The following is a 25,187-nucleotide window of genomic DNA, read 5'->3' as shown; positions in this document are numbered from 1 at the left end:
TGACAAAGTCAATATACCCCCATCCTATGGTGGAGTAGTTGTAGTTGGGAGCCACTGTTAGCATGCCCGCCTTGCATACACAAGGTCGTGGGTTCGATTCCTGCTACGACCGAACACCAAAAAGTTTTTCAGCGGTGGATTATCCCACCTCAGTAATGCTGGTGACATTTCTGAGGGTTTCAAAGCTTCTCTAACAGGTTTCACTGGAATGTGGAACGCCGTTCGGACTCGGCTATAAAAAGGAGGTCCCTTGTCATTGAGCTTAACATGGAATCGGGCAGCACTCAATGATACGAGAGAAGTTCACCACTGTGGTATCACAATGGACTGAATAGTCTAAGTGAGCCTGATACACTGGGCTGCCACATAACCTAACCTAACCTAAGTAGTTGTTATTGATGTAGGTCGGATGGTATTGAAAATTGGCTATATCGGGCCACTTTTACGTATAGCCCCCATATAAACCGACGCTCAGATTTGGCTTGCGGAGCCTCTTGGAGGAGCAAAATTTATCCGATCCGGTTGAAATTTTGTACATGGTGTTAGTATATGGTCTTTAACAACCATGCAAAAATTGGTCCACATCGGTCCATAATTATATGTAGCCCCCATATAAACCGATCCCCAGATTTGGCTTACGGAGCCTCTAAGAGAAGCAAATTTCATCCGATCCGGTTGAAAATTGGTACATGCTGTTAGTATACGGTCTCTAGCAACCATGCAAAAATTGGTCTATATCGGTCCATAATTATATATAGCCCCCAAATAAACAGACCCCCCAGATTTGATCTCCGGAGCCTCTTAGAGAAGCAAAATTCATCCGATCCGGCTGAAATTTGGTACATGGTGTTAGTATATGGTATCTAACAACCAAGCAAAAATTGGTCCATATAGGCCAATAATTATATATAGCCTCCATATAAACCGATCCCCAGATTTGACCTCCGGAGCCTCTTGGAGGAGCAAAATTCATCCGATCCAGTTGAAATTTTGTACCTTGTGTCAGTATAAGGTCTCTAACAACCATGCAAAAATTGTTCCATATCGGTCCATAATTATATATAGCCCCCATATAAACCGATCCCCAGAGTTGGCTTGCGGAGCCTCTAAGAGAAACATATTTCATCCGATCCGGTTGAAATTTGGAACATGGTGTTAATATATTGTCTCTAACAACCGTGCCAGAATTGGTCCATATCGGTGCATAATTATATATAGCCCCCATATAAACCGATCCCCAGATTTGACCTCCGGAGCCTCTTAGAGGAGCAAATTCAATCCGATCCGGTTAAAATTTGGTACGTGGTGTTAGTATATGATATCTAACAACCATGCAAAAATTGTTCCATATCGGTCCATAATTATATATAGCCCCCATATAAATCGATCCCCAGATTTGACCTCCGGAACCTCTTGGAGGAGCAAAATTTATCCGATTCGGTTTAAATTTGGTACATTGCGCTAGTATATGGCCGCTAATAGCCATGCAAAAATTCCATATCAGTCTATTGTTATATATAGCCAATGGCCAATCACACAAAAATTGGTCCATATCGCCAAAACTAATCAACCAAAATTTTATTTCTATAGAAAATTTTGTCAAAATTTTATTTCTATAGAAAGTTTTGTCAAAACTTTCTATAGAACTACAAGTGTAGCTTAACTACACTTGTAGTTAAGCTACACTTGTAGTTTAGTCAATGCATGGCTTTAAGCTGAGATCAAAAAAAAACAACAATAAAAATTTTATTTCTATAGAAAATTTTGTCAAAATTTTATTTCTATAGAGAATTTTATCAAAATTTTATTTCTATAGAAAATTTTGTCAAAATTTTATTTCTATAGAAAGTTTTGTCAAAATTTTATTTCTGTAGAAAATTTTGTTAAAATTTTATTTCTATAGAAAATTTTATCAAAATAGAAAAAAAAAATATCAAAATAGAAAATTTTGTCAAAATTTTATTTCTATAAAAAATTTTGTCAAAATGTTATTTCTATAGAAAATGTAGTCAACATTTTATTTCTATTGAAAATTTTGCCGAACTGAATTATATACGTATTTAATCGGCCTTTTTTTTTGTTTAATATATCCCCCGTATAGACTAACTTACAATATAGAAGACGGTGTTAAGGATTTTTTAAGATACCTTGCCATCGGCAAGTGTTACCGCAACCCAAGTAATTCGATTGTGGATGACAGTCTTTAGTAAAAGTCTCTATGCAATCCATGGTGGATGGTACATAAGATTCGGCCTGGCCGAACTTACGGCCGTATATACTTGTTTCTGTGTACAATTTCTCAAATGGCATTCCTATTTGATTGACAACATTGATATGCATATGTAATTTCCATTAATTATGCTAGTTTTTTATGTGGAGCAAGTGCAATTGCTTTACCATCTGCATTGTAAGATTAATGAGGAAATCATAAAGTATTACAAACTTCCTTTCTATGTTTTTTTCTCCCCAATTTGCCATAATAACATTTTTGTTGTTTTTTTACTTTCTCCTTTTTCTGATAATAAATTTAGCAATCGTTTGAACTACAACCATTGATGTCCCATCATCTGCCCCATCATCATGCCCATCAACAGACTGTTTCGTTACACCAAAGACGTCAACGCTCATCGAATTCGCACTCAGATTCCTGTCGTGAACGTTTGGGATCCTGCAGTGAATCGTCAAAAGCCAATCATAGTTTTGATGATGCTTTCAATGACTCGACATCGCCAAGGTGAGTAGTAACACCAAACAAAAAATTCACCCTTTTCAAAACAAAAATTTTCCTAATTCGAGGGAGAATTGGTAAAAATAGAATTGGAACATTTTTTTTGGAGGGAAACTAATGCAGCTGTTTGATATTTTTCGTTTCTTAAAAAAAAAAAAAAACGAGCAGTGCAGATATCTTTTTAACAAAATCAAGATTTAAATGTTTTGTTGAAATGTTCCCTTGTCGTGGTTTTTTGTTTTAGCAAAATTCACAATCATCATCATCACACTCTGCCAACAGTTGGTGGACGACGTCATTCCTTTAGCAATTGGCGTCAAGCTAGTGAGCGTCATGGCTCATCGTCGTCCCATCATAAGACTGGAGCTACCACCCTAACAACAAATGATGAAGTACCACAAATGATGGCTCCACGTCCACCGGTCATATCGCCCAATAAATATCGTGGAGGTGGTTCACATAGAAGACGAGGTAAGTTTGTGATTTCATATTTTGTATTATTCAATATAAGAGGATTTAGATGATAAGAAAATTAAAAAGAAATTTTTCGCCAAAACGTATTATTTTTATATCCTAATAGTGGTCGGATCAGAATCCCCTCCTGAGTTGATATAGTCCGTCCGTCTGTCGATGTATTTGTTGTTCCGGTCGCAATTATTAACCAACCAACAAATTGGGTCGTATTGCGCATATTTACTAACCAAGATATAGCTCCTCTATACGAGTATATGTATCGCCAGATTTGCCCAAATTTGGTCGTCTTTCGATCTTTCTCAAAGATAGATATACATGCAAAAATCAGTTCAGATTTAGATATAGCTCAAAATGAGTCTTAGCCTATAGTTGAAGCATTTTTATCTTAAATCTAAACATTCAATATTTCGGTTAATTTAAGAACGATTTCTTTGAATCAAAAATGTGTTTCATTACATTAAGAAATATTGGACTTACTTAAAAGACATACGACTTTAACTGGGGGACCGAAACTTCCAAATTTTTTTCCTAAATTTAAAACAATGATTTTACGAGTAAACTTTCTTTTAATTAAAATGTCCTTATTTTAAAGAAATTTGTCCTTAATCCTAAAATTTAGGTTGTGTAATCTTTAATACCATGTAAATATTTTTTTGAGTGTATATATGTATGCTTCAATGCTTAGGTTTAGTAATTCACAATTCACTATGATATAGTCGGTTCCCCTCCAATTTTCTACTGTCCTCACTTGTTATACCCACCACCATAGAATGGTGATGGGGGTATAATAAGTTTGTCATTCCGTTTGTAACACATCGAAATATCGGTTTCCGACTATATAAAGTATATATATTCTTGATCAGGGAGAAATTCTAAGACGATATAAGCATATCCGTCCGTCCGTCTGTCTGTCTGTTGTAATCACGATACAGCCTTCAATAATGGCGCTATCGTCCTGAAATTTGGCGCATATTCTTTTTTTGTTTGCAGGCAGGTCAAGTTTCAAGGTGGGCTATATCGGTCCAAGTTTTCATATAGTCCCCATAAACTGACTTCCGACCGATTTGGGGTCTTGGGCTTATAAAAACTGTAGTTTTTATCCAATTTGCCTGAAATTGAAAATCTAGTGGTATTTGAGGAACATAAAGAGGTGTGTTGAAAATTGTCCGTATCGGTCCTTGTTTTGTTATATCCCCCATATAGACCGATCTTCCGATTTTATTCCTTGGGCTTCTAGAAGCTGTTTTTACTATCCAACTTGCCTGAAATTGGAAATCTAGAGGTATTTTGGGACCATAAAGAGGTGTGTTGAAAATGGTCCGTATCGGTCCATGTTTTGGTATATCCCCCATATAGATCGATCTTGCGATTTTACTTCTTGGGCTTCTAGAAACTGTATTTACTAGCATCCCTAGTTTTTTTAAAATTTGCCGGAAATTAGAAATCTAGAGATATTTTATGACCATAAAAAGGTGTGTCGAAAACGGTCCGTATTGGTCCATGTTTTGATATAGCCTCTATATAGACTGATCTCCCAACTGATCTCTAGAAGCCCAAGATTGTACTTCTTGGGCTTCTAGAATTTGTAGTTTTCAGCCAATTCGTCTGAAAATGGAATTCTAGAGGTATTTGAGGAACATTAAGAGGTGGTGAGTATTGGTCCATGTTTTGGTATAGCCCCCATATAGACCTAACTCCCGAATTTATTTCCAAGACTTCTGGAATCCGGCTGACCACAAATAGGTCAGCCGAATATGATGTGTGTCGACCCATGTTTTAGTATAGCCTCCACATAGACAGATCTCCAGATTTAACTCCTTGGGCTTCTACAAACCGTAGTTTGGTAAAGCAACGATATAGACCGACTTCTTGAGGGTCCATACAAAGAAAAAATATTTTCCTCCGGAATGAAATTTTAGACAAACGAAATTCGCCTTTCGTATTTTTGTTTAGAGCAAACTAATCCGAATTTGTGATAAGCGATTCAACGATTGTCTCTAAAATTTGTGTCAAAAGAAAACTTTGCTTGTCTAAAATTTCGTTCCTCAGAAAAGAAAACACTTCTTTCAGGGTATAACAGGCGCACTGATCATGAAAATTGCTTGAAACTGAAAGTAAAATTTGTCATCAAATTCCCTGAAATTCTACATATTTGCCCATGTTCCCAAATCCATTTCCAGGTGAATGTGAATCAATTCCACGATTTTCGTGTCCTACAATCCACTTTCACCGGAATTTTCGTGAAATCAATTCACTTGCAAAAGTCTTGGTGAAAGTTGAATTATGTCCAAGGTGGGTGTATTTCCGGTTAAAAAAAAGTACTCGCGTAAAAAATTTGAAATGTTTTATATTTAATAAATGAGTTTTATTAAAACTGCGTCATTTTTAATTAAAAAAACAAGCCCTCGATTTATCTGAGGGCTATATATAACTATAGACCGATATGGACCTAGTTAGGCATGGTTGTTAACGGCCATATGTTATACTAGCACAATGTACCGAATTTCAACTCGGATGAAATTTGCTCCTCCAAGAAGCTCCAAAACCAAATCTCGGGATCGGTTTATATGGGGGCTATATATGATTATGGACTGATATGGACCACTTTTGGCATGGTCGTTAAATATCATATACTACCACCACGTACCATATTTCAACCAGATCGGATGAATTTTGCTTCTCCAAAAGGCACAGGAGGTCAAATCTGGGGATCGGTTTATATGGGTGCTATATATAATTATGGACTAATATGAACCAATTCCTGCATGGTTGGTGGATACCATAAACTAACATCACCGATTTCGACCAATTTTCGCATGGATATTTGAGGCAATATATTAACACCACGTACCAAATATCAACTGAATCAGATGAATCTTGGTCTTCCAAGAGGCTTCGGAGGTCAAATCTGGTGATCGGTTTATATGGGGGCTATATATAATTATGGACCGATGTGGACCAATTTTCGCATTTTCATTAGAGACCATATACTAACACCGCATACCAAATTTCAGCCGGATCGGATGAAATTTGCTTCTCTTAGAGGATCCGGAAGCCAAATCGGGGGATCGGTTTATATGGGGACTATATATAATTATGGACCGATGTGGACCAATTTTTGTATGGTTGTTAGAGACCATATACTAACACCATGTACCAAATTTCAGCGGCATCGGATGAAATTTGCTTCTCTTAGAGGCTCTGCAAGCCAAATCGGTGGATCGGTTTATATGGGGGCTATATGTAGTTATGGACCGATGTGGACCAATTTTTTCGTGGTTGTTAGAGACCATATACTAACACCATGTACCAAATTTTAGCCGGATCGGATGAAATTTGCTTCTCTTAGAGCAATCGCAAGCCAAATTTGGGGGTCCGTTTATATGCCATACCGATATAGCCCATTTGCAATACCATCCGACCTACATCAATAACAACTACTTGTGCCAAGTTTCAAGTCGATAGCTTGTTTCGTTCGGAAGTTAACGTGATTTCAACAGACGGACGGACGGACGGACGGACGGACGGACGGACGGACATGCTCAGATCGACTCAGAATTTCACCACGACCCAGAATATATATACTTTATGGGGTCTTAGAGCAATATTTCGATGTGTTACAAACGGAATGACAAAGTTAGTATACCCCCATCCTATGGTGGAGGGTATAATAATAAATTATAATAAGTCTATTGCTTCCACTTATTTTTATTTCCGCCTTAGTGAATTTTTGGGTTATTTGTGCAACCCAGCTGGTTACAGAAAAGTTCAAAAAAGAACGTGGAATTAAGAACACCAAATTTTCACGTTCGTGGATTTGACGTAAATAGTGGAAGTGGAATTGAAGTGGATATCGGAACATGGGTGATTATCAAGAAACCCACTACGACGAAGAGTTTTCAAAGTAAACTATTATATTTGATACATGATGGTGGGTATTTAAGATTCGGCCCGGACGAACTTACTTGTTTTATTTATACATTAGTCTTAGTTCTATTCCATTGGCCTAATTTAATATTCCTCACTCACAAGACAAACAATTGAAACATTAGTGATATATTAGGACAGTTTAGAAGCGATAACAATCCCGGGCAGGTAAACGATGATCTTCACTTAAAAAACAAAACATTTTCAAATAGATATCGCACAAAATGCGAAAAGAAAAACGCATTTCATTATTCCCAATGAAAACTGGCGCAGGCACAAAGCAATAATAATCAATGTCAAATGACCTTAAAATTGATTGCCTTGATTCTAACACTTATCACTCAGTCAGCCGGACATCTAGTCAAGCAAATAGACTCTAATCAAAATATTGGCTACAACGATCTTGACATCCTGTAGACGATGAGTTCAATTTCTAAATAATAACATCAATGAGAATGCAAACCAGCAAATATTGATAGCCGGTAGTCATGCGCACCCATATCCCATATCACTCTCCAGCATATTGTCATTGTAAAGCAGGCAGTTGTATAGCATACAATAGGCGCCATATATATTCTTGGTATTTCAGAGACTACTGGGCAATATCAATATTACATATTATTTAAACAAGTGTTTTATTGTTGTTGATGTTTTTGTTTTCACGGGCTTTCAACCAACAACACTTTTGCTAATCATCAACATTGGGTGTTATGGCATCAACAATGATAGGAAATTATTATCATTGTCATATGGGAGCATTGGGAATGGCAAAAGTCAGCAATCAGCATGAGTAGGAGCTCTATGCATAATTTTAACCACAATCCTAGGTTTTATTTGTCTACATATGTAGACATTTTGTTATGGAAATTTTTTGTCGTCTTGGGGTAGGGAACTAAAATCCCACCACCACCACCACCACTCATTCTTAAAGCCAGACAAATGATCATTGTACTTGAAGTATTAGCCACATTTTTATGTGTTTGTCTCTGGCTATGTTTTTTTGTTGTTTTTTGTTTTTGTTTCGATTGCATTGTAAATAAAAGTGACATTTAAACGTAGTTTTGACATTGACAATATTGATTTAATAAAAAATGACATTTAAAAATGGTCAAGAATTAATAAGTTTTCTTCATCGCCATATTGATGGAGCTGGCTTCCTTACTTGTATGTCATTTGTCATTGTATACAATTGCATTTTAATTGACATAGTGCGAAGTTTAGGTAGATGGTTAATACTGAAAAATTTCCTTTGATTGTATTTAGAGTTTCTAGTGATTTCTCCTTTATAAGTAATTTGAAAAGTAAGATTTTATTTAAAAACAAGTAAGGAAAGTCTAAAGTCGGGCGGGGCCGACTATATTATATCCGTCAAATGTGTTGGGGGCTATATATAAAGGTTTGTCCCAAATACATACATTTAAATATCACTCGATCTGGACAGAATTTGATAGACTTCTACAAATCTATAGACTCAAAATTTAAGTCGGCTAATGCACTAGGGTGGAACACAATATTAGTAAAAAAATATGTGAAACATTTTAATCTGAAGCAATTTTAAGGAAACTTCGCAAAAGTTTATTTATGATTTATCGCTCGATATATATGTATTAGAAGTCCGAAACAGGACCCTATACCAAATTTTAGGACAATCGGACTAAAACTGCGAGCTGTACTTTGCACACAAAAATACATCATCAGACAGACAGACAGACGGACATCGCTAAATCGACTCAGAATTTAATTCTAAGCCGATCCGTATACTAAAAGGTTGGTCTATGATTACTCCTTCTTGGCGTTACATACAAATGCACAAACTTATTATACCCTGTACCACAGTAGTGGTGAAGGGTATAATAAATGCTAATAGTGGAATGAATTGAATACCAATTTTTGTGTTAAAAGTTTAAATTTTACAAATACACTTACGTACACAGAAAAAAAATATATTGTTGTTAGACCAAATATTTCATTCCTTAAAATATGAATGCGAATTTTGTCCAAAAAACGAGAAATTTTTCAATGAAGTCATTTTGTCCTTATAGTTAGTTAGGTGATTCGACTTAAACTTGAGTATTCTAATATAAGATACAAGAAAAATCGTTTTATTAAAAATATCACCAAAACATTTCCAATTAAAAAATTAATTGAAGTTGAAACTTTTTTCAATTAATAACCCAGCAAAAAAAATTGGAAGTTCTTCCAAAGGCACAACTTTAAAAGCACTTCCAGAAGATGCACTACCAATGATGTTCTTTATTTTAACATGGTTTTTTCATACTTTTAATGGTTAATTTTAACTTTTTTTTGTTTCAAGTAGGTTAAAAACATAGTAAGAATTCATAAAATGGTAGAAATCATTTAAATTTTGTCGAGAAAAAAAATCCTAATTCCAATCTGAAAAAATTGCAAATTTTTGAAAATATTTGTAGTCAAACGTTTCCGACAAGCGTTACAATCCATTAGAATTATAAAAAAATTATAAAAATTATTTACTTGACAAAATATAACAGAATTTGTTTATTTACATCCAAAACATTGAATTCGGATCACACCTAAAGAAGTGATGCAAATTCAGTGCAACGGCTGTTGAAAAGGAGGACTTCCGTCCTATGACAAGCCCATGTTAAATTCATTGCTCCTGCGTCAATTTTGCACCACTTCCGGATCCAAAAAGAACATTTTCATTACCTTTTTGGCGATGCTTTTTTTGCTGGGAAATTAACTGATACAATTAACTTTTTAATCAAACATTAAGTTTATTAAGTAAATGATCGAAAATTTTTAAATTTTTAACAAAAAAAAAATAATACTATTAATTTTTTAATCGAATTTGGAAAACTAAGTCAGTTAAAACAAGTATATACGGCCGTAAGTTCGCCAGGCCGAAGCTTATGTACCCTCCACCATGGATTGCGTAGAAACTTCTACAGAAGACTGTCATCCACAATCGAATTACTTGGGTTGCGGTAACACTTGCCTATGGCAAGGTATCTTAAAACTTTACGTGGGATATATTAAACTAAAAAAGGCCGATTAAATACGTATATAATTAAGTTTGACAAAATTTTCTATAGAAATAAAATTTTGACAAAAATTTCTATAGAAATAAAATTTTGACAACATTTTCTATAGAAGTAAAATTTGGACAAAATTTTCTACAAAAATAAAATTTTAACAAAATTTTCTATAGAAATAAAATTTTGACAACATTTTCTATAGAAGTAAAATTTGGACAAAACTTTCTACAAAAATAAAATTTTAACAAAATTTTCTATAGAAATAAAATTTTGACAAAATTTTCTATAGAAATAAAATTTTGACAAAAATTTCTATAGAAATAAAATTTTGACAACATTTTCTATAGAAGTAAAATTTGGACAAAATTTTCTACAAAAATAAAATTTTAACAAAATTTTCTATTGAAATAAAATTTTGACAAAATTTTCTACAAAAATAAAATTTTAACCAAATTTTCTATAGAAATAAAATTTTGACAAAATGTTCTATAGAAATAAAATTTTAACAAAATTTTCTATAGAAATAAAATTTTGACAACATTTTCTATAGAAATAACATTTTGACAAAATTTTCTATATAAATAATATTTTGACAGCATTTTCTACAAAAATAAAATTTTAACAAAATTTTCTATAGAAATAAAATTTTGACAACATTTTCTATAGAAGTAAAATTTGGACAAAACTTTCTACAAAAATAAAATTTTAACAAAATTTTCTATAGAAATAAAATTTTGACAAAATTTTCTATAGAAATAAAATTTTGACAACATTTTCTATAGAAGTAAAATTTTGACAAAATTTTCTACAAAAATAAAATTTTAACAAAATTTTCTATAGAAATAAAATTTTAACAAAATTTTCTATAGAAATAAAATTTTGACAAAATTTTCTATAGAAATAACATTTTGACAAAATTTTCTATAGAAGTAAAATGTGGACAAAATTTTCTACAAAAATAAAATTTTGACAAAATTTTCTATAGAAATAACATTTTGAAAAAATTTTCTATAGAAGTAAAATTTGGACAAAATTTTCTACAAAAATAAGAATAGAAATAATATTTTGACAACATTTTCTACAAAAATAAAATTTTAACAAAATTTTCTATAGAAATAAAATTTTGACAACATTTTCTATAGAAGTAAAATTTGGACAAAACTTTCTACAAAAATAAAATTTTAACAAAATTTTCTATAGAAATAAAATTTTGACAAAATTTTCTATAGAAATAAAATTTTGACAACATTTTCTATAGAAATAAAATTTTGACAAAATTTTCTACAAAAATAAAATTTTAACAAAATTTTCTATAGAAATAAAATTTTAACAAAATTTTCTATAGAAATAAAATTTTGACAAAATTTTCTATAGAAATAACATTTTGACAAAATTTTCTATAGAAGTAAAATTTGGACAAAATTTTCTACAAAAATAAAATTTTGACAAAATTTTCTATAGAAATAACATTTTGAAAAAATTTTCTATAGAAGTAAAATTTGGACAAAATTTTCTACAAAAATAAAATTTTAATAAAATTTTCTATATAAATGAAATTTTGACAAAATTTTCTATAGAAATAATATTTCGACAACATTTTAATAAAATTTTGGTATATTATTTTTGGCATGATTATGAAGGACAAATCTGGGGATCGGTTTATATGGAGCCTATATATATATTTATGGACCGATACGGATCAATTTTGGCATGGTTATTAGCGGCCATATACTAACACCACGTTGCAAATTTCATCCGGATCAGATGAAATTTGCTTCTCTTAGAGGATCCGCAAACCAAATCTGGGTATCGGTTTATATGGGGGCCATATATAATTATGGACCGATATGGACCAATTTTTGCAGGGTTGTTAGAGACCATATAACACCATGTACCAAATTTCAACCGAATCTGATGAATTTTGATTCTCCAAGAGGTTCCGGAGGTCAAATCTGGGGATCGATTTATATGGGGGCTATATATAATTATGGACCGATATAGACCAATTCTTGCGTGTTTGTTAGAGGCCACATTCCAACACCACTTTCCAAATTTCAACCGGATCGGATGAATTTTGCTCCTCCAAGAGGCTCCGGAGGACAAATCTGGGGATCGGTTTATATGGGGGCTATATATAATTATGGACCGATATGGACCAATTCTTGCATGGTTTTTAGAGACCATATACATACGCCATGTACCAAATTTCTGCCGAATCGGATGAAATATGCTACTCTTATAGGTTGCGCAAGCCAAATTTAGGGGTCCGTAAGCCAAATTTGGGGGCTATACGTAAAAGTGGACCGATATGGCCCATTTGCAATAACATCCGATCTACATCAATAACAACTACTTGTGTCAAGTTTCAAGTCGATAACTTGTTTCGTTCGGAAGTTAGCGTGATTTCAACAGACGGACGGACGGACGGACATGCTCAGATCGACTCAGAAAGTCACCACGACCCAGAATATATATATACTTTATGGGGTCTTAGAGCAATATTCCGATGTGTTACAAAGGGAATGACAAAGTTAATATACCCCTCATGAACTGATGAACTTTTTTTAATTTTCAATTAAAAAATTATTTCAAACTTTTAATTGAATTTTCAATTTTTTTAAAATTTTTAATTGAATCAATTTAAAAATTAATTGAATTTTGGCAATGAAATCAATTAATTTTCTTAATCAAGTATTTTTTTATGGCCAACTAAAACTGTGATGATATTATCATTTTCGTAATTGAAGACATTTCAATTAAAAAACTTATTGTATCAATTAATTTCGTGGTTGAATCAGAAAATATTTTTTTTGTGTTTAAGGTCCTATTTGGCGTTAATAGCTTTAAAATTAATAATCTTTAAAATTAATAAAAATGGTCTTTAATTTTACTGACTTTTTGCATTATGGCTACAAAGCTAAAAATGGACTTACATGAACACTGAAAAAAATATTTACGTGATATTAAAGATTACGCAACCTTAATTTTGGGATGCGCAATTTACAAAATATTATGGACAAATTTCTTTAAAATAATGAAATTTTAATTAAAATAAAGTTTAGAATCTTTACTTAAAAAAATTTTTCATAAAATATAGGACACACATTTTGTAAGTTTGCGTCCCTCCGTTAATGTCGCATGTCTTTGTACTAAGGGTAATTTTCCTTAAAGAAATTGTCCTTAAATTAACTGAAATATTAAAACTTTAGATTTAAGATAAAAACGATTCAAATGTAGGCTAAGACTTATTTTGAGGATTTAGCGTCTTTGGTTTAAAGTTTTTTTGGAATTAAGAAAACATTTTTTACTTTGAAGTATCCATTATAATGTAGATTTTTAAACTGACATTTGTTTGTTCGTGAGCACTTTTATTAATAAACCGCGAAAAGAGAATGAAATTTTGATAAATGGGATCTGTATCCTAATTTTAATTTTATTGATCCTAGATTTAAAGCCAGATAGGTCGCTTAAAAATGTCTTTATTTTAAAGCAATCGCATCTTTGGCTCGGAATCAATACCAAAATCCTTAAAGGAAGATCAAAATCTTTGAATCTAAGTAAACTTTTTTTGAGTGTATAGACAAAATTTTTGGAATTGGGAATGTTTTCTTTTTTTTGTGAGTGTGGTAGCTATTATAATACTGATATAAATTTACATTGCCATTACTTCAATGTATCATATAAATGATTATGCATTGTTTAGAAATTCTTAAATATATTATTTTCCTAGAAATTTTTACAAATATTTAATTTGTCTATTAAAAACTTTTCAAATTGTTTATATGAGAAAAGAGAAAATGTAGTTCATAGAATTATCAACAATAATAAATTCACTACGAACTCTCACTTTTTCTCATTTTGTTTAGAATTTCTGGTATTTCATGAACTTTTCCGTTGCATTCATGTTAAATTTTAACATTTACGAGAAGTTAAACAAACCACCATCACACTCAAAATAATAAAACGTAAATAGCCACCAGTCATTCTCATATGCCAATACCAACAATCTGAAGACCAGATGTGTTTCTTTTTTTTTACGAAAAACATGAACAGATAATGCAAGTGTGTGCTATAATAAAAGAGGGAGCAATTCTATCGAATAATGATGAATGTACTGGCAAATTATGGTCTTCTACAAAAATAGTTCACAAAAAAATTTCACTTTTTTCAAACAAACTTAAAACAGCTCATAAACATTTAACTGAATTTTTTGAGGGTGGTAGGGGAATAATAAGAAACTTTGAGTATATGAGGGATTCCATTATTTAGGCAAATCGTTTTAGAATCTCTCCACGAACAACACAGACAAAAAAATGGTGATAAATTAATTTAAAATAAACTCAATTAAATTAATAAAAATTAAACTAAATTAAATTAAGTTATTTTAAAAAACATGTAGTTAAACTAAAATAAATTAAACAAGTATATACGGCCGTAAGTTCGGCCAGGCCGAATCTTATGTACCCTCCACCATGGATTGCGTAGGAACTTCTACTAAAGGCTGTCATCCACAATCGAATTACTTGGGTTGCGATAACACTTGCCGATGGCATGGTATCGTAAAACTTTTTAACACTGTCTTCTAAATTGTAAGTTAGCCCATACGGGGTATATATTAAACAAAAAAAGGCCGATTAAATACGTATATAATCTAGTTTGACAAAATTTTCTATAGAAATAAAATTTTGACAAAATTTTCTATAGAAATGAAACCTTGACAAAAATTTCTAAAGAAATAAAATTTTGACAAAATTTTTTATAGAAATAAAAATTTGACAAAATTTTCTATAGAAATAAAAATTTTCTATAGAAATAAAATGTTGACAAAATTTTCTATGGAAAATTTTGTCAACATTTACAAACAAAAATTTCTATAGAAATAAAATGTTGACAAAATTTTGTATAGAAATAAAATGTTGACAAAATTTTGTATAGAAATAAAATTTTGACAAAATTTTCTACAGAAATAAATTTTTTACAAAATTTTCTATAGAAATAAAATTTTGACAAACATTTCTATAGAAATAAACTTTTGACAAAACTTTCTATAGAAATGAAATTTTAACAAAACTTTCTATAGTAATAAAATTTGACAAAATTTTCTATGGAAATAAAGTTTTGGTAGATTACAAAATTTTCTATAGAAATAAAATTTTGACAAAATTTTCTATGGAAATAAAATTTTGACAAACATTTGTATATAAATAAAGTTTTGACAAAACTTTCTATAGAAATGAAATTTTGACAAAACTTTCTATAGTAATAAAATTTGACAAAATTTTCTATGGAAATAAAGTTTTGGTAGATTATTTTTGGCGATATGGATCAATTTTTGTGTAATAAGTCATCGGCTATATATAACTAAAGACCGAGATGGACCAATTTTTACATGGCTGTTAGAGGCCATATATTGACAAAATGTACCAAATTTCAACCGTATCGGATGACTTTTGCTCCTCCAAGAGGTTCCGGACGTCAAATCTGGGGACGGTTTATATGGGATCTATATAAATTTGAACCGATATGGACCAATTTTTGCATGGTTGTTAGAGACCATATACTAACACCATGTACCAAATTTCAACTGGATCGTATGAATTTTGCTCTTCCAAGAGGCTCCGGAGGTCAAATCTGGGGATCGGTTTATATGGAGGATATATATAATTATGGATCGATATGGACCAATTTTTGCATGGTTATTAGAGGCCGTAAACAAACATCAGGTACCAAATTTCAACCGGATCGGATGAATTTTGCCCCACCAAGAGGCTCCGGAAGTCAAATCTGGGGATCGGTTTATATGGGGGCTATATATAATTATGGACCGATATGGACCAATTTTTGCATGGGTGTTAAAAACCGTATACTAAGACCATGTACTAAATTTCAACCGGATCGGATGAATTTTGCTCCTCCAAGAAACTCCGGTGGTCAAATCTGGGGATCGGTTTATATGGGGGCTATATATAATTATGGACCGATATGGACCACTTTTTGCATGGTTGTTAGAGACCATATACTTACATCAGGTACCAAATTTCAATCGGATCGGATGAATTTTGCCCCTCCAAGAGGCTCCGGAGGTCAAATCTGGGGATCGGTTTATATGGGGGCTATATATAATTATGGACCGATATGGACCAATTTTTGCATGGTTGTTAGAGACCGTATACTAAGACCACGTACCAAATTTCAACCGGATCGGATGAATTTTGCTGCTCCGGGAGGCTCCCCAAGCCAAATTTGGGGATCGGTTTATATGGGGGCTATACGTAAACGTGGTCCGATATGGCCCATTTTCAATACCATCCGACCTACATCAATAACAACTACTTGTGCCAAGTTTCAAGTCGATAGCTTGTTTCGTTCGGAAGTTAGCGTGATTTCCACAGACGGACGGACAGCCGGACAGAAGGACAGACGGACGGACGGACAGACGGACGGACGGACAGACGGACGGACGGACGGACATGCTTAGATCGACTCAGAATTTCACCACGACCCAGAATATATATACTTTATGGGGTCTTAGAGCAATATTTCGATGTGTTACAAACGGAATGACAAAGTTAATATACCCCCATCCTATGGTGGAGGGTATAAAAATAACTTAAAATTAAAATTTATCAAAATATATTTGTTCTTTAAGTCTTGTATAAAAATTTAATTATGAACAAGTATATAAGGCAGAGAGTTCGACGGCGCCGAATTTTAACCATAAATCGAATACAAGAAGTTTCTTCGAAAACTCCTTCTGCTAATAGATTACATGACCTATTATTTGGAGGAAAATGTTAACACAAAAAAATTTTTTTTTGATTCAATCACGAAATTGATTAATCCAATTAATTTTTAATTGAAATGTCTTCAATCACAGCAGTTAATTAAAAAAATAATTGATCCAATTAAAAAATTAATTTATACTATTAATTATTGTCTTTTTTTAATTTTTGTTTTGATTAAAAAAATTGTTGAATCAGTTAAATTTTTAATTGGATGTTGTGGAAAATTGAATTAAAATTTCAATCACGGAATCGATAATATCAAATACTGAAACCGATTCAAAATTATTTGAAATTTTTTAAAAATTTATTAAAAAATTAAAAATTTAATATTAAAAATTATATATATCTGCTTACGAATTAAATTGTTGGATATTTGAGATACTTAAAAAACATATCCAAGTCACCAACAATTTCCTATGTAGAATGACCCATATGCCAGGCTTCTATAAAGTTAAAAGAAACAACTCATAACAAGTACAAAGTTTCTTCAATGTAGTTTTGTAATTGTCCGACGCTCCCATAAATATTTGAGTTTTATGAACTCTGCGTTCTTCATTCACCCCAAGAAAATCATCTACACCTGCTATAACAAAATATTGATGTGAATTTACTCATCAGGGAAATCAAGGGAAGCAAATAGTTTGTCTATATAATTTTTAGCCCAGTCATTTAGCTTCCCTTTCAACTTGACCAGATGTTTTCATGATGTTTCAATGATTTTCCTAAGAAAAGTACTAAACACCCTTCGTACATTGGAAACTTTCCGTGTTAAATTATCACAAGTGAAAATATGAAAGAGAAATAATTTTTCCTATTTTTTTTTTCACTTTGAGATCACTTTGAGTCAATATAGTTGATAGATTGGACAGATAGGTAAAATATATGATTTTTGGAAAATAAGCAAATTATATTTCGGAGATATGGATGAGGAGCTACTATACCGATTTTTAATGGATTTTTCATTAGCTATATTTTATTGTATGTGTGAGAGGATAATAATCTAAATATGTTCTCAGATAATAACTTCTCCTATATTAAATTCTATTTATATGCCCTCGTTGATATCTAGCTACCTTAACTGGCCACTCAACATTGCCTTTTATATTTTTTTAACCATATGTTTACTTCTGGTTTTTTTTTTGTAGTTCGACTTTTATAAAAATCTCACGTATTTGTTCAAAACCAAATGAGGCACGAAATGAAAAATCTTGATATGTGTTGACAGAAATGTCAAAAATTTAAATTATGGATAAATAAAAAAATTTTAAATAATATGCATACAATCTATGAGAATTCTTCTTGAACTTATCTCAAATAAAATATCTTAAAATCACCGTCAATGGCCATTGAAGTAAAAGATAAAAAAAATATGTTTTTATTTTAAGTTTAAGACGACATAAGGAAAACAAATAAGAACTACATAATTTAGACCATGTGATGAGTATGAAAATATTGGTTTAAAAATAACAGAAGAAAAAGCTAAAAAATTGATAAAAATCGAATATTTTACTTTTTATGAATATGGGTCACAAAATCTATATTCCTTAATGTTTTCCATCAGCAATACTCCTTCTATAGTGCCATCCAATTTTGGGATTTGGTCAAAATAGCAATCTATGTTTTTTATCTTTCACATTCACACAATTCGCCCCATCCCATTCTTTTGGAACTGGCTAAGACTTGACATTTATTGACATACATGGGCATATGGCCAAAATGACAACATTTCCGTTGACCATATTTTTTTGCTTTAGCAAACAATCAAAGAGTTCCAAAGCAGCTGTAATAACACCGACACTTTGCAAATATGGTATAGCATAGACGACAAATCGATATAAAAAAAAAATAATGGTGTTGTAACATAAACACAATTAGGAAAACTAAAATGTACATAGGAACCAATTTTAAACTAAATGCTAGAGTGTTTTTTCTATATTTTCGTAATTGAAAAAAATTTGAAAATCTAAGCAACTAGCACGGAAGCATTTGTATACTGTTTTTATTTTAATAGGTATATAGTTTCTTCTTTGCTAAGTTTTTTTTAGTTCCTCTTTTTAAAATATGGAAGTACAAACCATTTAAAAGACAATTCAACTTGACAATTATTAGCTGTTTCCATATTTGACTGAAAAGTTTTCTATATTTGTCTCAAGTGTTTTTGTGGACAAACCACGAAATGCTTAGTTCTTATCGCAAATCCCCTACTAAGCTAAACGAAAACTTTTCATAATTTTTCAAACTCTCGGTGGAATTAAATTGGATATTAGTGTTAAATTAAATACTAATTTTATTAATATTTTTCTTTCTATGTGGGAAAGGATAAAATGATACCAGGTGCTAAGATCACGATTGCCACTCGTGCCAAAAATAATCTATCAAATTTAAAGAAAATTTTACCAAAAATCTACTAAATATATAAGAATCGTATTTTGCAATTTTTTTTTAATTTTTGTAGTTAGTTAAAAAAATAATATTTTTTTTCTTCAAAAGAAATGTTTAGCAACACTTTTTTGGGTGTATAAATGTGTCGAATTTTAAATGTTTTAAAAACATTTTAACTGTGTTTTCCCAACACTGGAAAGTTAATAACTCTGCAAAAAGACAGTTACTCACAATGGGCTTTGATAGTATGGCCTAACAATAAAATTAATTTTGTTGAAGATATTGAAGTTATAAAAATTTTGTCAGAATTTTATTTCTATTTTAAAAATTTTGTCAAAATTTTATTTCTTAAGAAAATTTTGTCAAATTTTTTTCTATAGAAAATTTTGTCAAAATTTTATTTCTATAGAACTTTTTGTCAAAATTTTATTTCTATAGAAAATTTTGCCAAAATTTTATTTCTATAGGAAATTGAGGTAACTTTTAGTTATAAAGGAACATTTCGCAAAATCTACCAAATCATCAAGAATTCTACCAATCTACCAAAGGGTACAAAATCTACAATTTTTGGTAGAATTTTGTCAACTGTGGCAACCGTGACTAGGAGGCCATTTTATAGGGCTTGAGAAAACATATTTTTCTGATGGAAGTTGGAGCATCTATGGTCCAAGTGTAATTTTGTCAAAATTTTATTTCTATAGAAAATTTTATCAAAATTTTATTTCTGTAGAAAATTTTGCCAAAATTTTATTTCTATAGAAAATTGTGTCAAAATTTTATTTCTATAGAAAATTTTGTCAACATTTTATTTCGATCGAAAATTTTGCCAAAATTTTATTTCGATTGAAAATTTTGTCAATTTTTTTTAAGGAAATTTTGTCAAAATTTGATTTCTCTAGGAAATTTAGTCCATTTTTTTCTATAACAAATTTTATAGAAAACGTTGGCAACATTTTATTTCTATTCAAAACTTTGCCAAATTTTATTTCCATAGAAAATTTTATTTCTATACAAAATTTTATTTCTATACAAAATTTTATTTCCATACAAAATTTTATTTCTATACAAAATTTTATTTCTATACAAAATTTTGTTAAAATTTTATTTTTACAGACAACTTTATCAAAATTTAATTTTATGAAAATTTTATTTCTATAGAAAATTTTGTCAAAAATTTACTTCCATGGAATTTTTTTTTTCCATAGAAAATTTCATCAGAATGTTACTTCCTTAGAATATTTTTTCATAATTCTATTTCTATCGAAAATGTTGTCAAAATCTGATTTCTTAGCAAGTTTTGTCAAAATAAAAATAGCGAAAAATAGCAATTTTTGTAAAAATTTTATTTGTGTAGAAAATGTTGTCAAAATTTAATTTGTATAAAAATTTTGTCAACATTTTATTTGTATAAAAAATTTTTCAGAATTTTATTTGTGTAGAAAATTTTGTCAATATATAATTCCTATAGAAAATTGTATTTCTATAGAAAGTTTTGTCAAAATTTTATTTGTGTAGACAATTTTGTCAAAATAAAATTCTTATACAAAATTCTGTCAAAATGTTGTTTCTATAGAAAATTTTGTCAAAATTTTATGTCCCTAGAAAATGTTGTCAAAATGTAATTTGCATACAAATTTAGTCAAAATGTTATCTGTATAAAACGTTTTGCAAAAAATTTTATTTCTATAGAAAATTTTGTAAAATTGTATTTCTATAGATTTTTTTTCAAAATTTTATTTCTATAGAAAATTTTGTCAAAATTTTATTTTTATAGAATATTTTATCATAATTTTATTTCTATAGATAATTTTGTCAAAATTGTATTTCCATAGAAAATGTTGACGAATTTTATTTCTATAAAAACTTTTGTCAAAATTTTATTTCTAGAGGATATTTTGTCACAATTTAATTTCCTTAGAAAATTTTTTAAAAATTTTATTTCTATAGAATAATTTGTCAACATTTTATTTCTATAGGAAATTTTGTCATTTTATTTCTATATTCAACTTTTTCAAACTTTTATTTCTATGAAAATTTTGTCAACATTTTAATTCTATAGAAGATTTTGTCAAATTTTTATTTCCATAGAAAATTTTTGTCAAAATTTTAACTCCATAGAAAATTTTAACTAGTTTGTATTTCCATAGGATATTTTATCGAATTTGTGCTTCCAAAAAAACATTTTGTAAACATTTTATTTCTATAGAAAATTTTGTCAAAATTTTATTTCTATAGAACATTTTGTTAACAACATTTCTACATAAAATTTTGTCAACATTTTTTCCGCTTTTTTTATCGAAAATTTAGTCAAAATTTTATTTTTATAGAATACGTTGGCAACAATTTATTCTATTCACAATTTTGCCAAATTTTATATCCATAGAAAATTTATCAAAATTTTATTTCTATACAAAATTTTGTTAAAATTTTATTTCTAAAGAAAATTTTGTTAAAATTTTATTTTTATAGACAACTTTGTCAAAATAGAATTTCTATAGAAAATTTTGTGAAAATTTAATTTCTATTGAAAATTTTGTCAAAAAAATATTTCCATGGAAAAATTTTATTTCAAATGTTACTTAGAATATTTTGTCAAAATTCTATTTCTAACGAAAATGTTGTCAAAATTTAATTTTCGTAGCATGTTTTGTCAAAATTTTATTTCCATAGCAATTTTTGTCAAAATTTTATTTTTGTCAAAATTTTATTCATATTGAAAATTTTGTTAAAATTGAATTTCTATAGAAGATTTTGTCAAAATTTTATTTTTATAGAAAATTTAGTCAAAATTTTATTTTTATAGAAAATTTTGTCAAAATTTTATTTCTATCGAAAATTTTGTCAAAATTTTATTTCTATAGAAAACCTTGTAAAAATTTTATTTATATCGAAAATTTTATCAAAATTTTATTTCTATAGAAAATGTTGTCAACATTTTATATCGATAGAAAATGGGGGAGCCACCGTGGTGCAAGGGTTGAATGCCCGCCTTGCATACACAAGGTCGTGGGTTCGATTCCTGCTTCGACCGAACACCAAAACGTTTTTCAGCGGTGGATTATCCCACCTCAGTAATGCTGGTGACATTTCTGAGGGTTTAAAAGCTTCTCTAAGTGGTTTCACTGCAAGGTGGAACACCATTCGGACTCGGCTATAAAAAGGAGGTCCCTTGTCATTGAGCTTAACATGGAATCGGGCAGCACATAGTGTAAAGAGAGAAGTTCACCAATGTGGTATCACAATGGACTGAATAGTCTAAGTGAGCCTGATACATCGGGCTGCCACCTAACCTAACCTATCTATAGAAAATTTGAAAATTTATTTTTATAGAAAATTTTTTCTAATTTTTATTGTTATAAAAAATTTTGTCAAAATTTTATTTCTATAGAAAATGTTGTCAAAATTTATTTCCATGGAAAAATTTTATTTCAAATGTTACTTCTTTAGAATATTTTGTCAAAATTCTATTTCGAACGAAAATGTTGTCAAAAATTTAATTTTCATAGCATGTTGTGTCAAAATTTTATTTCCATAGCAATTTTTGTCAAAATTTTATTTTTTTAGAGAATTTTGTCAAAATTTTATTCCTATTGAAGATTTTGTCAAAATTTTATTTCTACAGGAAATTTTGTCAAAGTTTTATTTTTATAGAAAATTAAGTCAACATTTTATTTTTATAGGAAATTTTGTCAAAATTTTATTTCTGTCGAAAATTTTTGTCAAAACTTTAATTCTATCGAAAATTTTGTCAAAATTTAATTTCTATAGAAAATCTTGTAAAAATTTTATTTCTATAGAAAATTTTGTCAACATTTTATATCTATAGAAAATTAGGGAGCCACCGTGGTGCAATGGTTAGCATGCCCGCCTTGCATACACAAGGTCGTGGGTTCGATTCCTGCTTCGACCGAACACCAAAAAGTTTGTCAGCGGTGGATTATCCCACCTCAGTAATGCTGGTGACATTTCTGAGGGTTTCAAAGCTTCTCTAAGTGGTTTTAGGTCCCTTGTCATTGAGCTTAACATGGAATCGGGCAGCACTTATTGATAAGAGAAAAATTCACCAATGTGGTATCACAATGGTCTAAGTGAGTCTGATACATCGGGCTGCCACCCAACCTAACCTAACCTATCTGTAGAAAATTTGAAAATTTATTTTTATTGAATTTTTTTTTTTAAATTTTATTGTTATAAAAAATTTTGTCAAAATGTTATTTCTATAGAAAATTTTGTCAACATTTTATTTCTATAGAATATTTTGTCAAAATTTTATGTCTGTAGAAAATTTTGTCGAGATTTTATATTCATACAATTTTTTATCAAATTTATATTTTCAAAGAATATTTTATTCATATTAGAATATCTTGTAAAAATTTTATTTCTACAGAAAATTTTGTCCAAATTTTATTTCTATAGGAAATTGAAATACCTTTTAGTTGTAAAGGAATATTTTGCAAAATCTACCAAAACATCAAGAATTCTACCAATCTACCAAAGGGTACAAAATCTAAAATTTTTGGTAGAATTTTGCCAACTGTGTATCGAAAAGAGAATATACTCAGAAAATATGGCAATTTTGTAGTTAAAATCGTATTTGAATTTAAAAAATATTCAATTAAATACAATGAAAAAAGAGTTTTCTTTTCTTAAGAACGAAGTTTTAGACAAGTAAAGTTTTCTTTTCACGTTAAAGAATTTTCTTTAAAGGCAAATAAGAAGAATTGGAGACAATCGTTGAATCGCATATCATAAATTTAGGTTTGTTTGGACTAAAAGAAAATACTCTATAAGAAAGGAGAATTTCGTTTGTCTAAATTTTCGTTCCTGCACTGAAAAAAATATTGTCGTGAGGTCAAAGATTTCATGTCTTTAAAATACGAATACAAATTTTGCTTAGCATAGAAGACGCATTTCTCTAATATAAAGTTATTTTCCTTGTCCAAAAGTTGATAAACTTTTCAATGAAGTCGTATTGTCCTTATAATTAAGTGATTTGACATGAAAGAAAAAATTTATAGGCTAAGGTCAACTTGACTTTAATAATTCAGAAAAATTCTTTAAATTTAATGAAATTGTCTATAATGCAAAAAATCGTTCAAATATAGGACATGTTTTTCAAAACTTTATTTTAAAGAAGTTTTTTACTTCAAACATAGCATAATTTCTACTGGAAGTCGAGTCCTAATTTGGAAAATGAAGTTGCCGTTAACTCGTTTTTAAAGGACTTTTATAGCATATGAAGAAAAAAGCTGAGAAAGCGAAAAATTAAAATTTGCTTCCTAGAAGCAAGTACACAAAACCTAAATTTAAAAGAGAATTGTGTCTTAAAAGTATCCTTACTTGTATTCTCCGCTTCTTTGGCTCGGAATCAATACCAAATTTTTTAAAGTAAAGACAAAATCTTTGTAACCGAGTATGCTTTTTTTTTTCAGTGTGAAGAAAGTATTTTTTCCTTTTTATTGTATGCTAAGTACTTTTGGAACCATCCTCTTGTATATATTTTTTCCAACTTCCATGTGTTGAATGGAGTTTGCCAGTAATTCACTATATTTTATAAATGCATTTCATATCAAAGTTTAATGTCCATAAAGACGCCAAATAATAATGACCATCAAAACTACTAAAATATTGACAAAATGCCCACAATAATTCAAAAATTAAAAAAAATATATATATATTCCACAACCGAATGCCAAGGAACCTTTTTGCTTATTACCATTTTTTTCGACAGGCCAAAAACGTGATTAAAGTTTTATATGGCTTAGGGCAAAGTAGCTAATTCGTATAAATAACAAAAAAAAAAAAAAGAAAAAACTACAGGAAAACATAAAACACATGTACCTTTTGCATGTTTCATTGGTTTTATTGTCATGT

The 25,187-nt window shown here is 30.1% G+C and overlaps 1 protein-coding gene across 2 annotated transcripts in view; it reads left to right on the top strand.

Moving 5' to 3' along the window:
* The window catches only part of stumps (DBB domain-containing protein stumps), a 269,256-nt gene that overhangs the window by 186,831 nt on the left and 57,238 nt on the right, over positions 1-25,187 (top strand). For both annotated transcript variants that reach the window (XM_075292690.1, XM_075292689.1), the window contains 2 exons: positions 2,532-2,734; positions 2,973-3,199. In XM_075292690.1, the coding sequence (XP_075148805.1) occupies positions 2,532-2,734; positions 2,973-3,199 (430 nt within the window). The remainder of the gene's footprint in view (positions 1-2,531; positions 2,735-2,972; positions 3,200-25,187) is intronic.

Source organism: Haematobia irritans, chromosome 1 (assembly GCF_050003625.1).
Source record: "Haematobia irritans isolate KBUSLIRL chromosome 1, ASM5000362v1, whole genome shotgun sequence".
Lineage (NCBI taxonomy): Eukaryota > Metazoa > Arthropoda > Insecta > Diptera > Muscidae > Haematobia > Haematobia irritans.
Note: the sequence above shows the minus strand (reverse complement) of the source record. Positions and strands in the feature narration are given on the sequence as shown.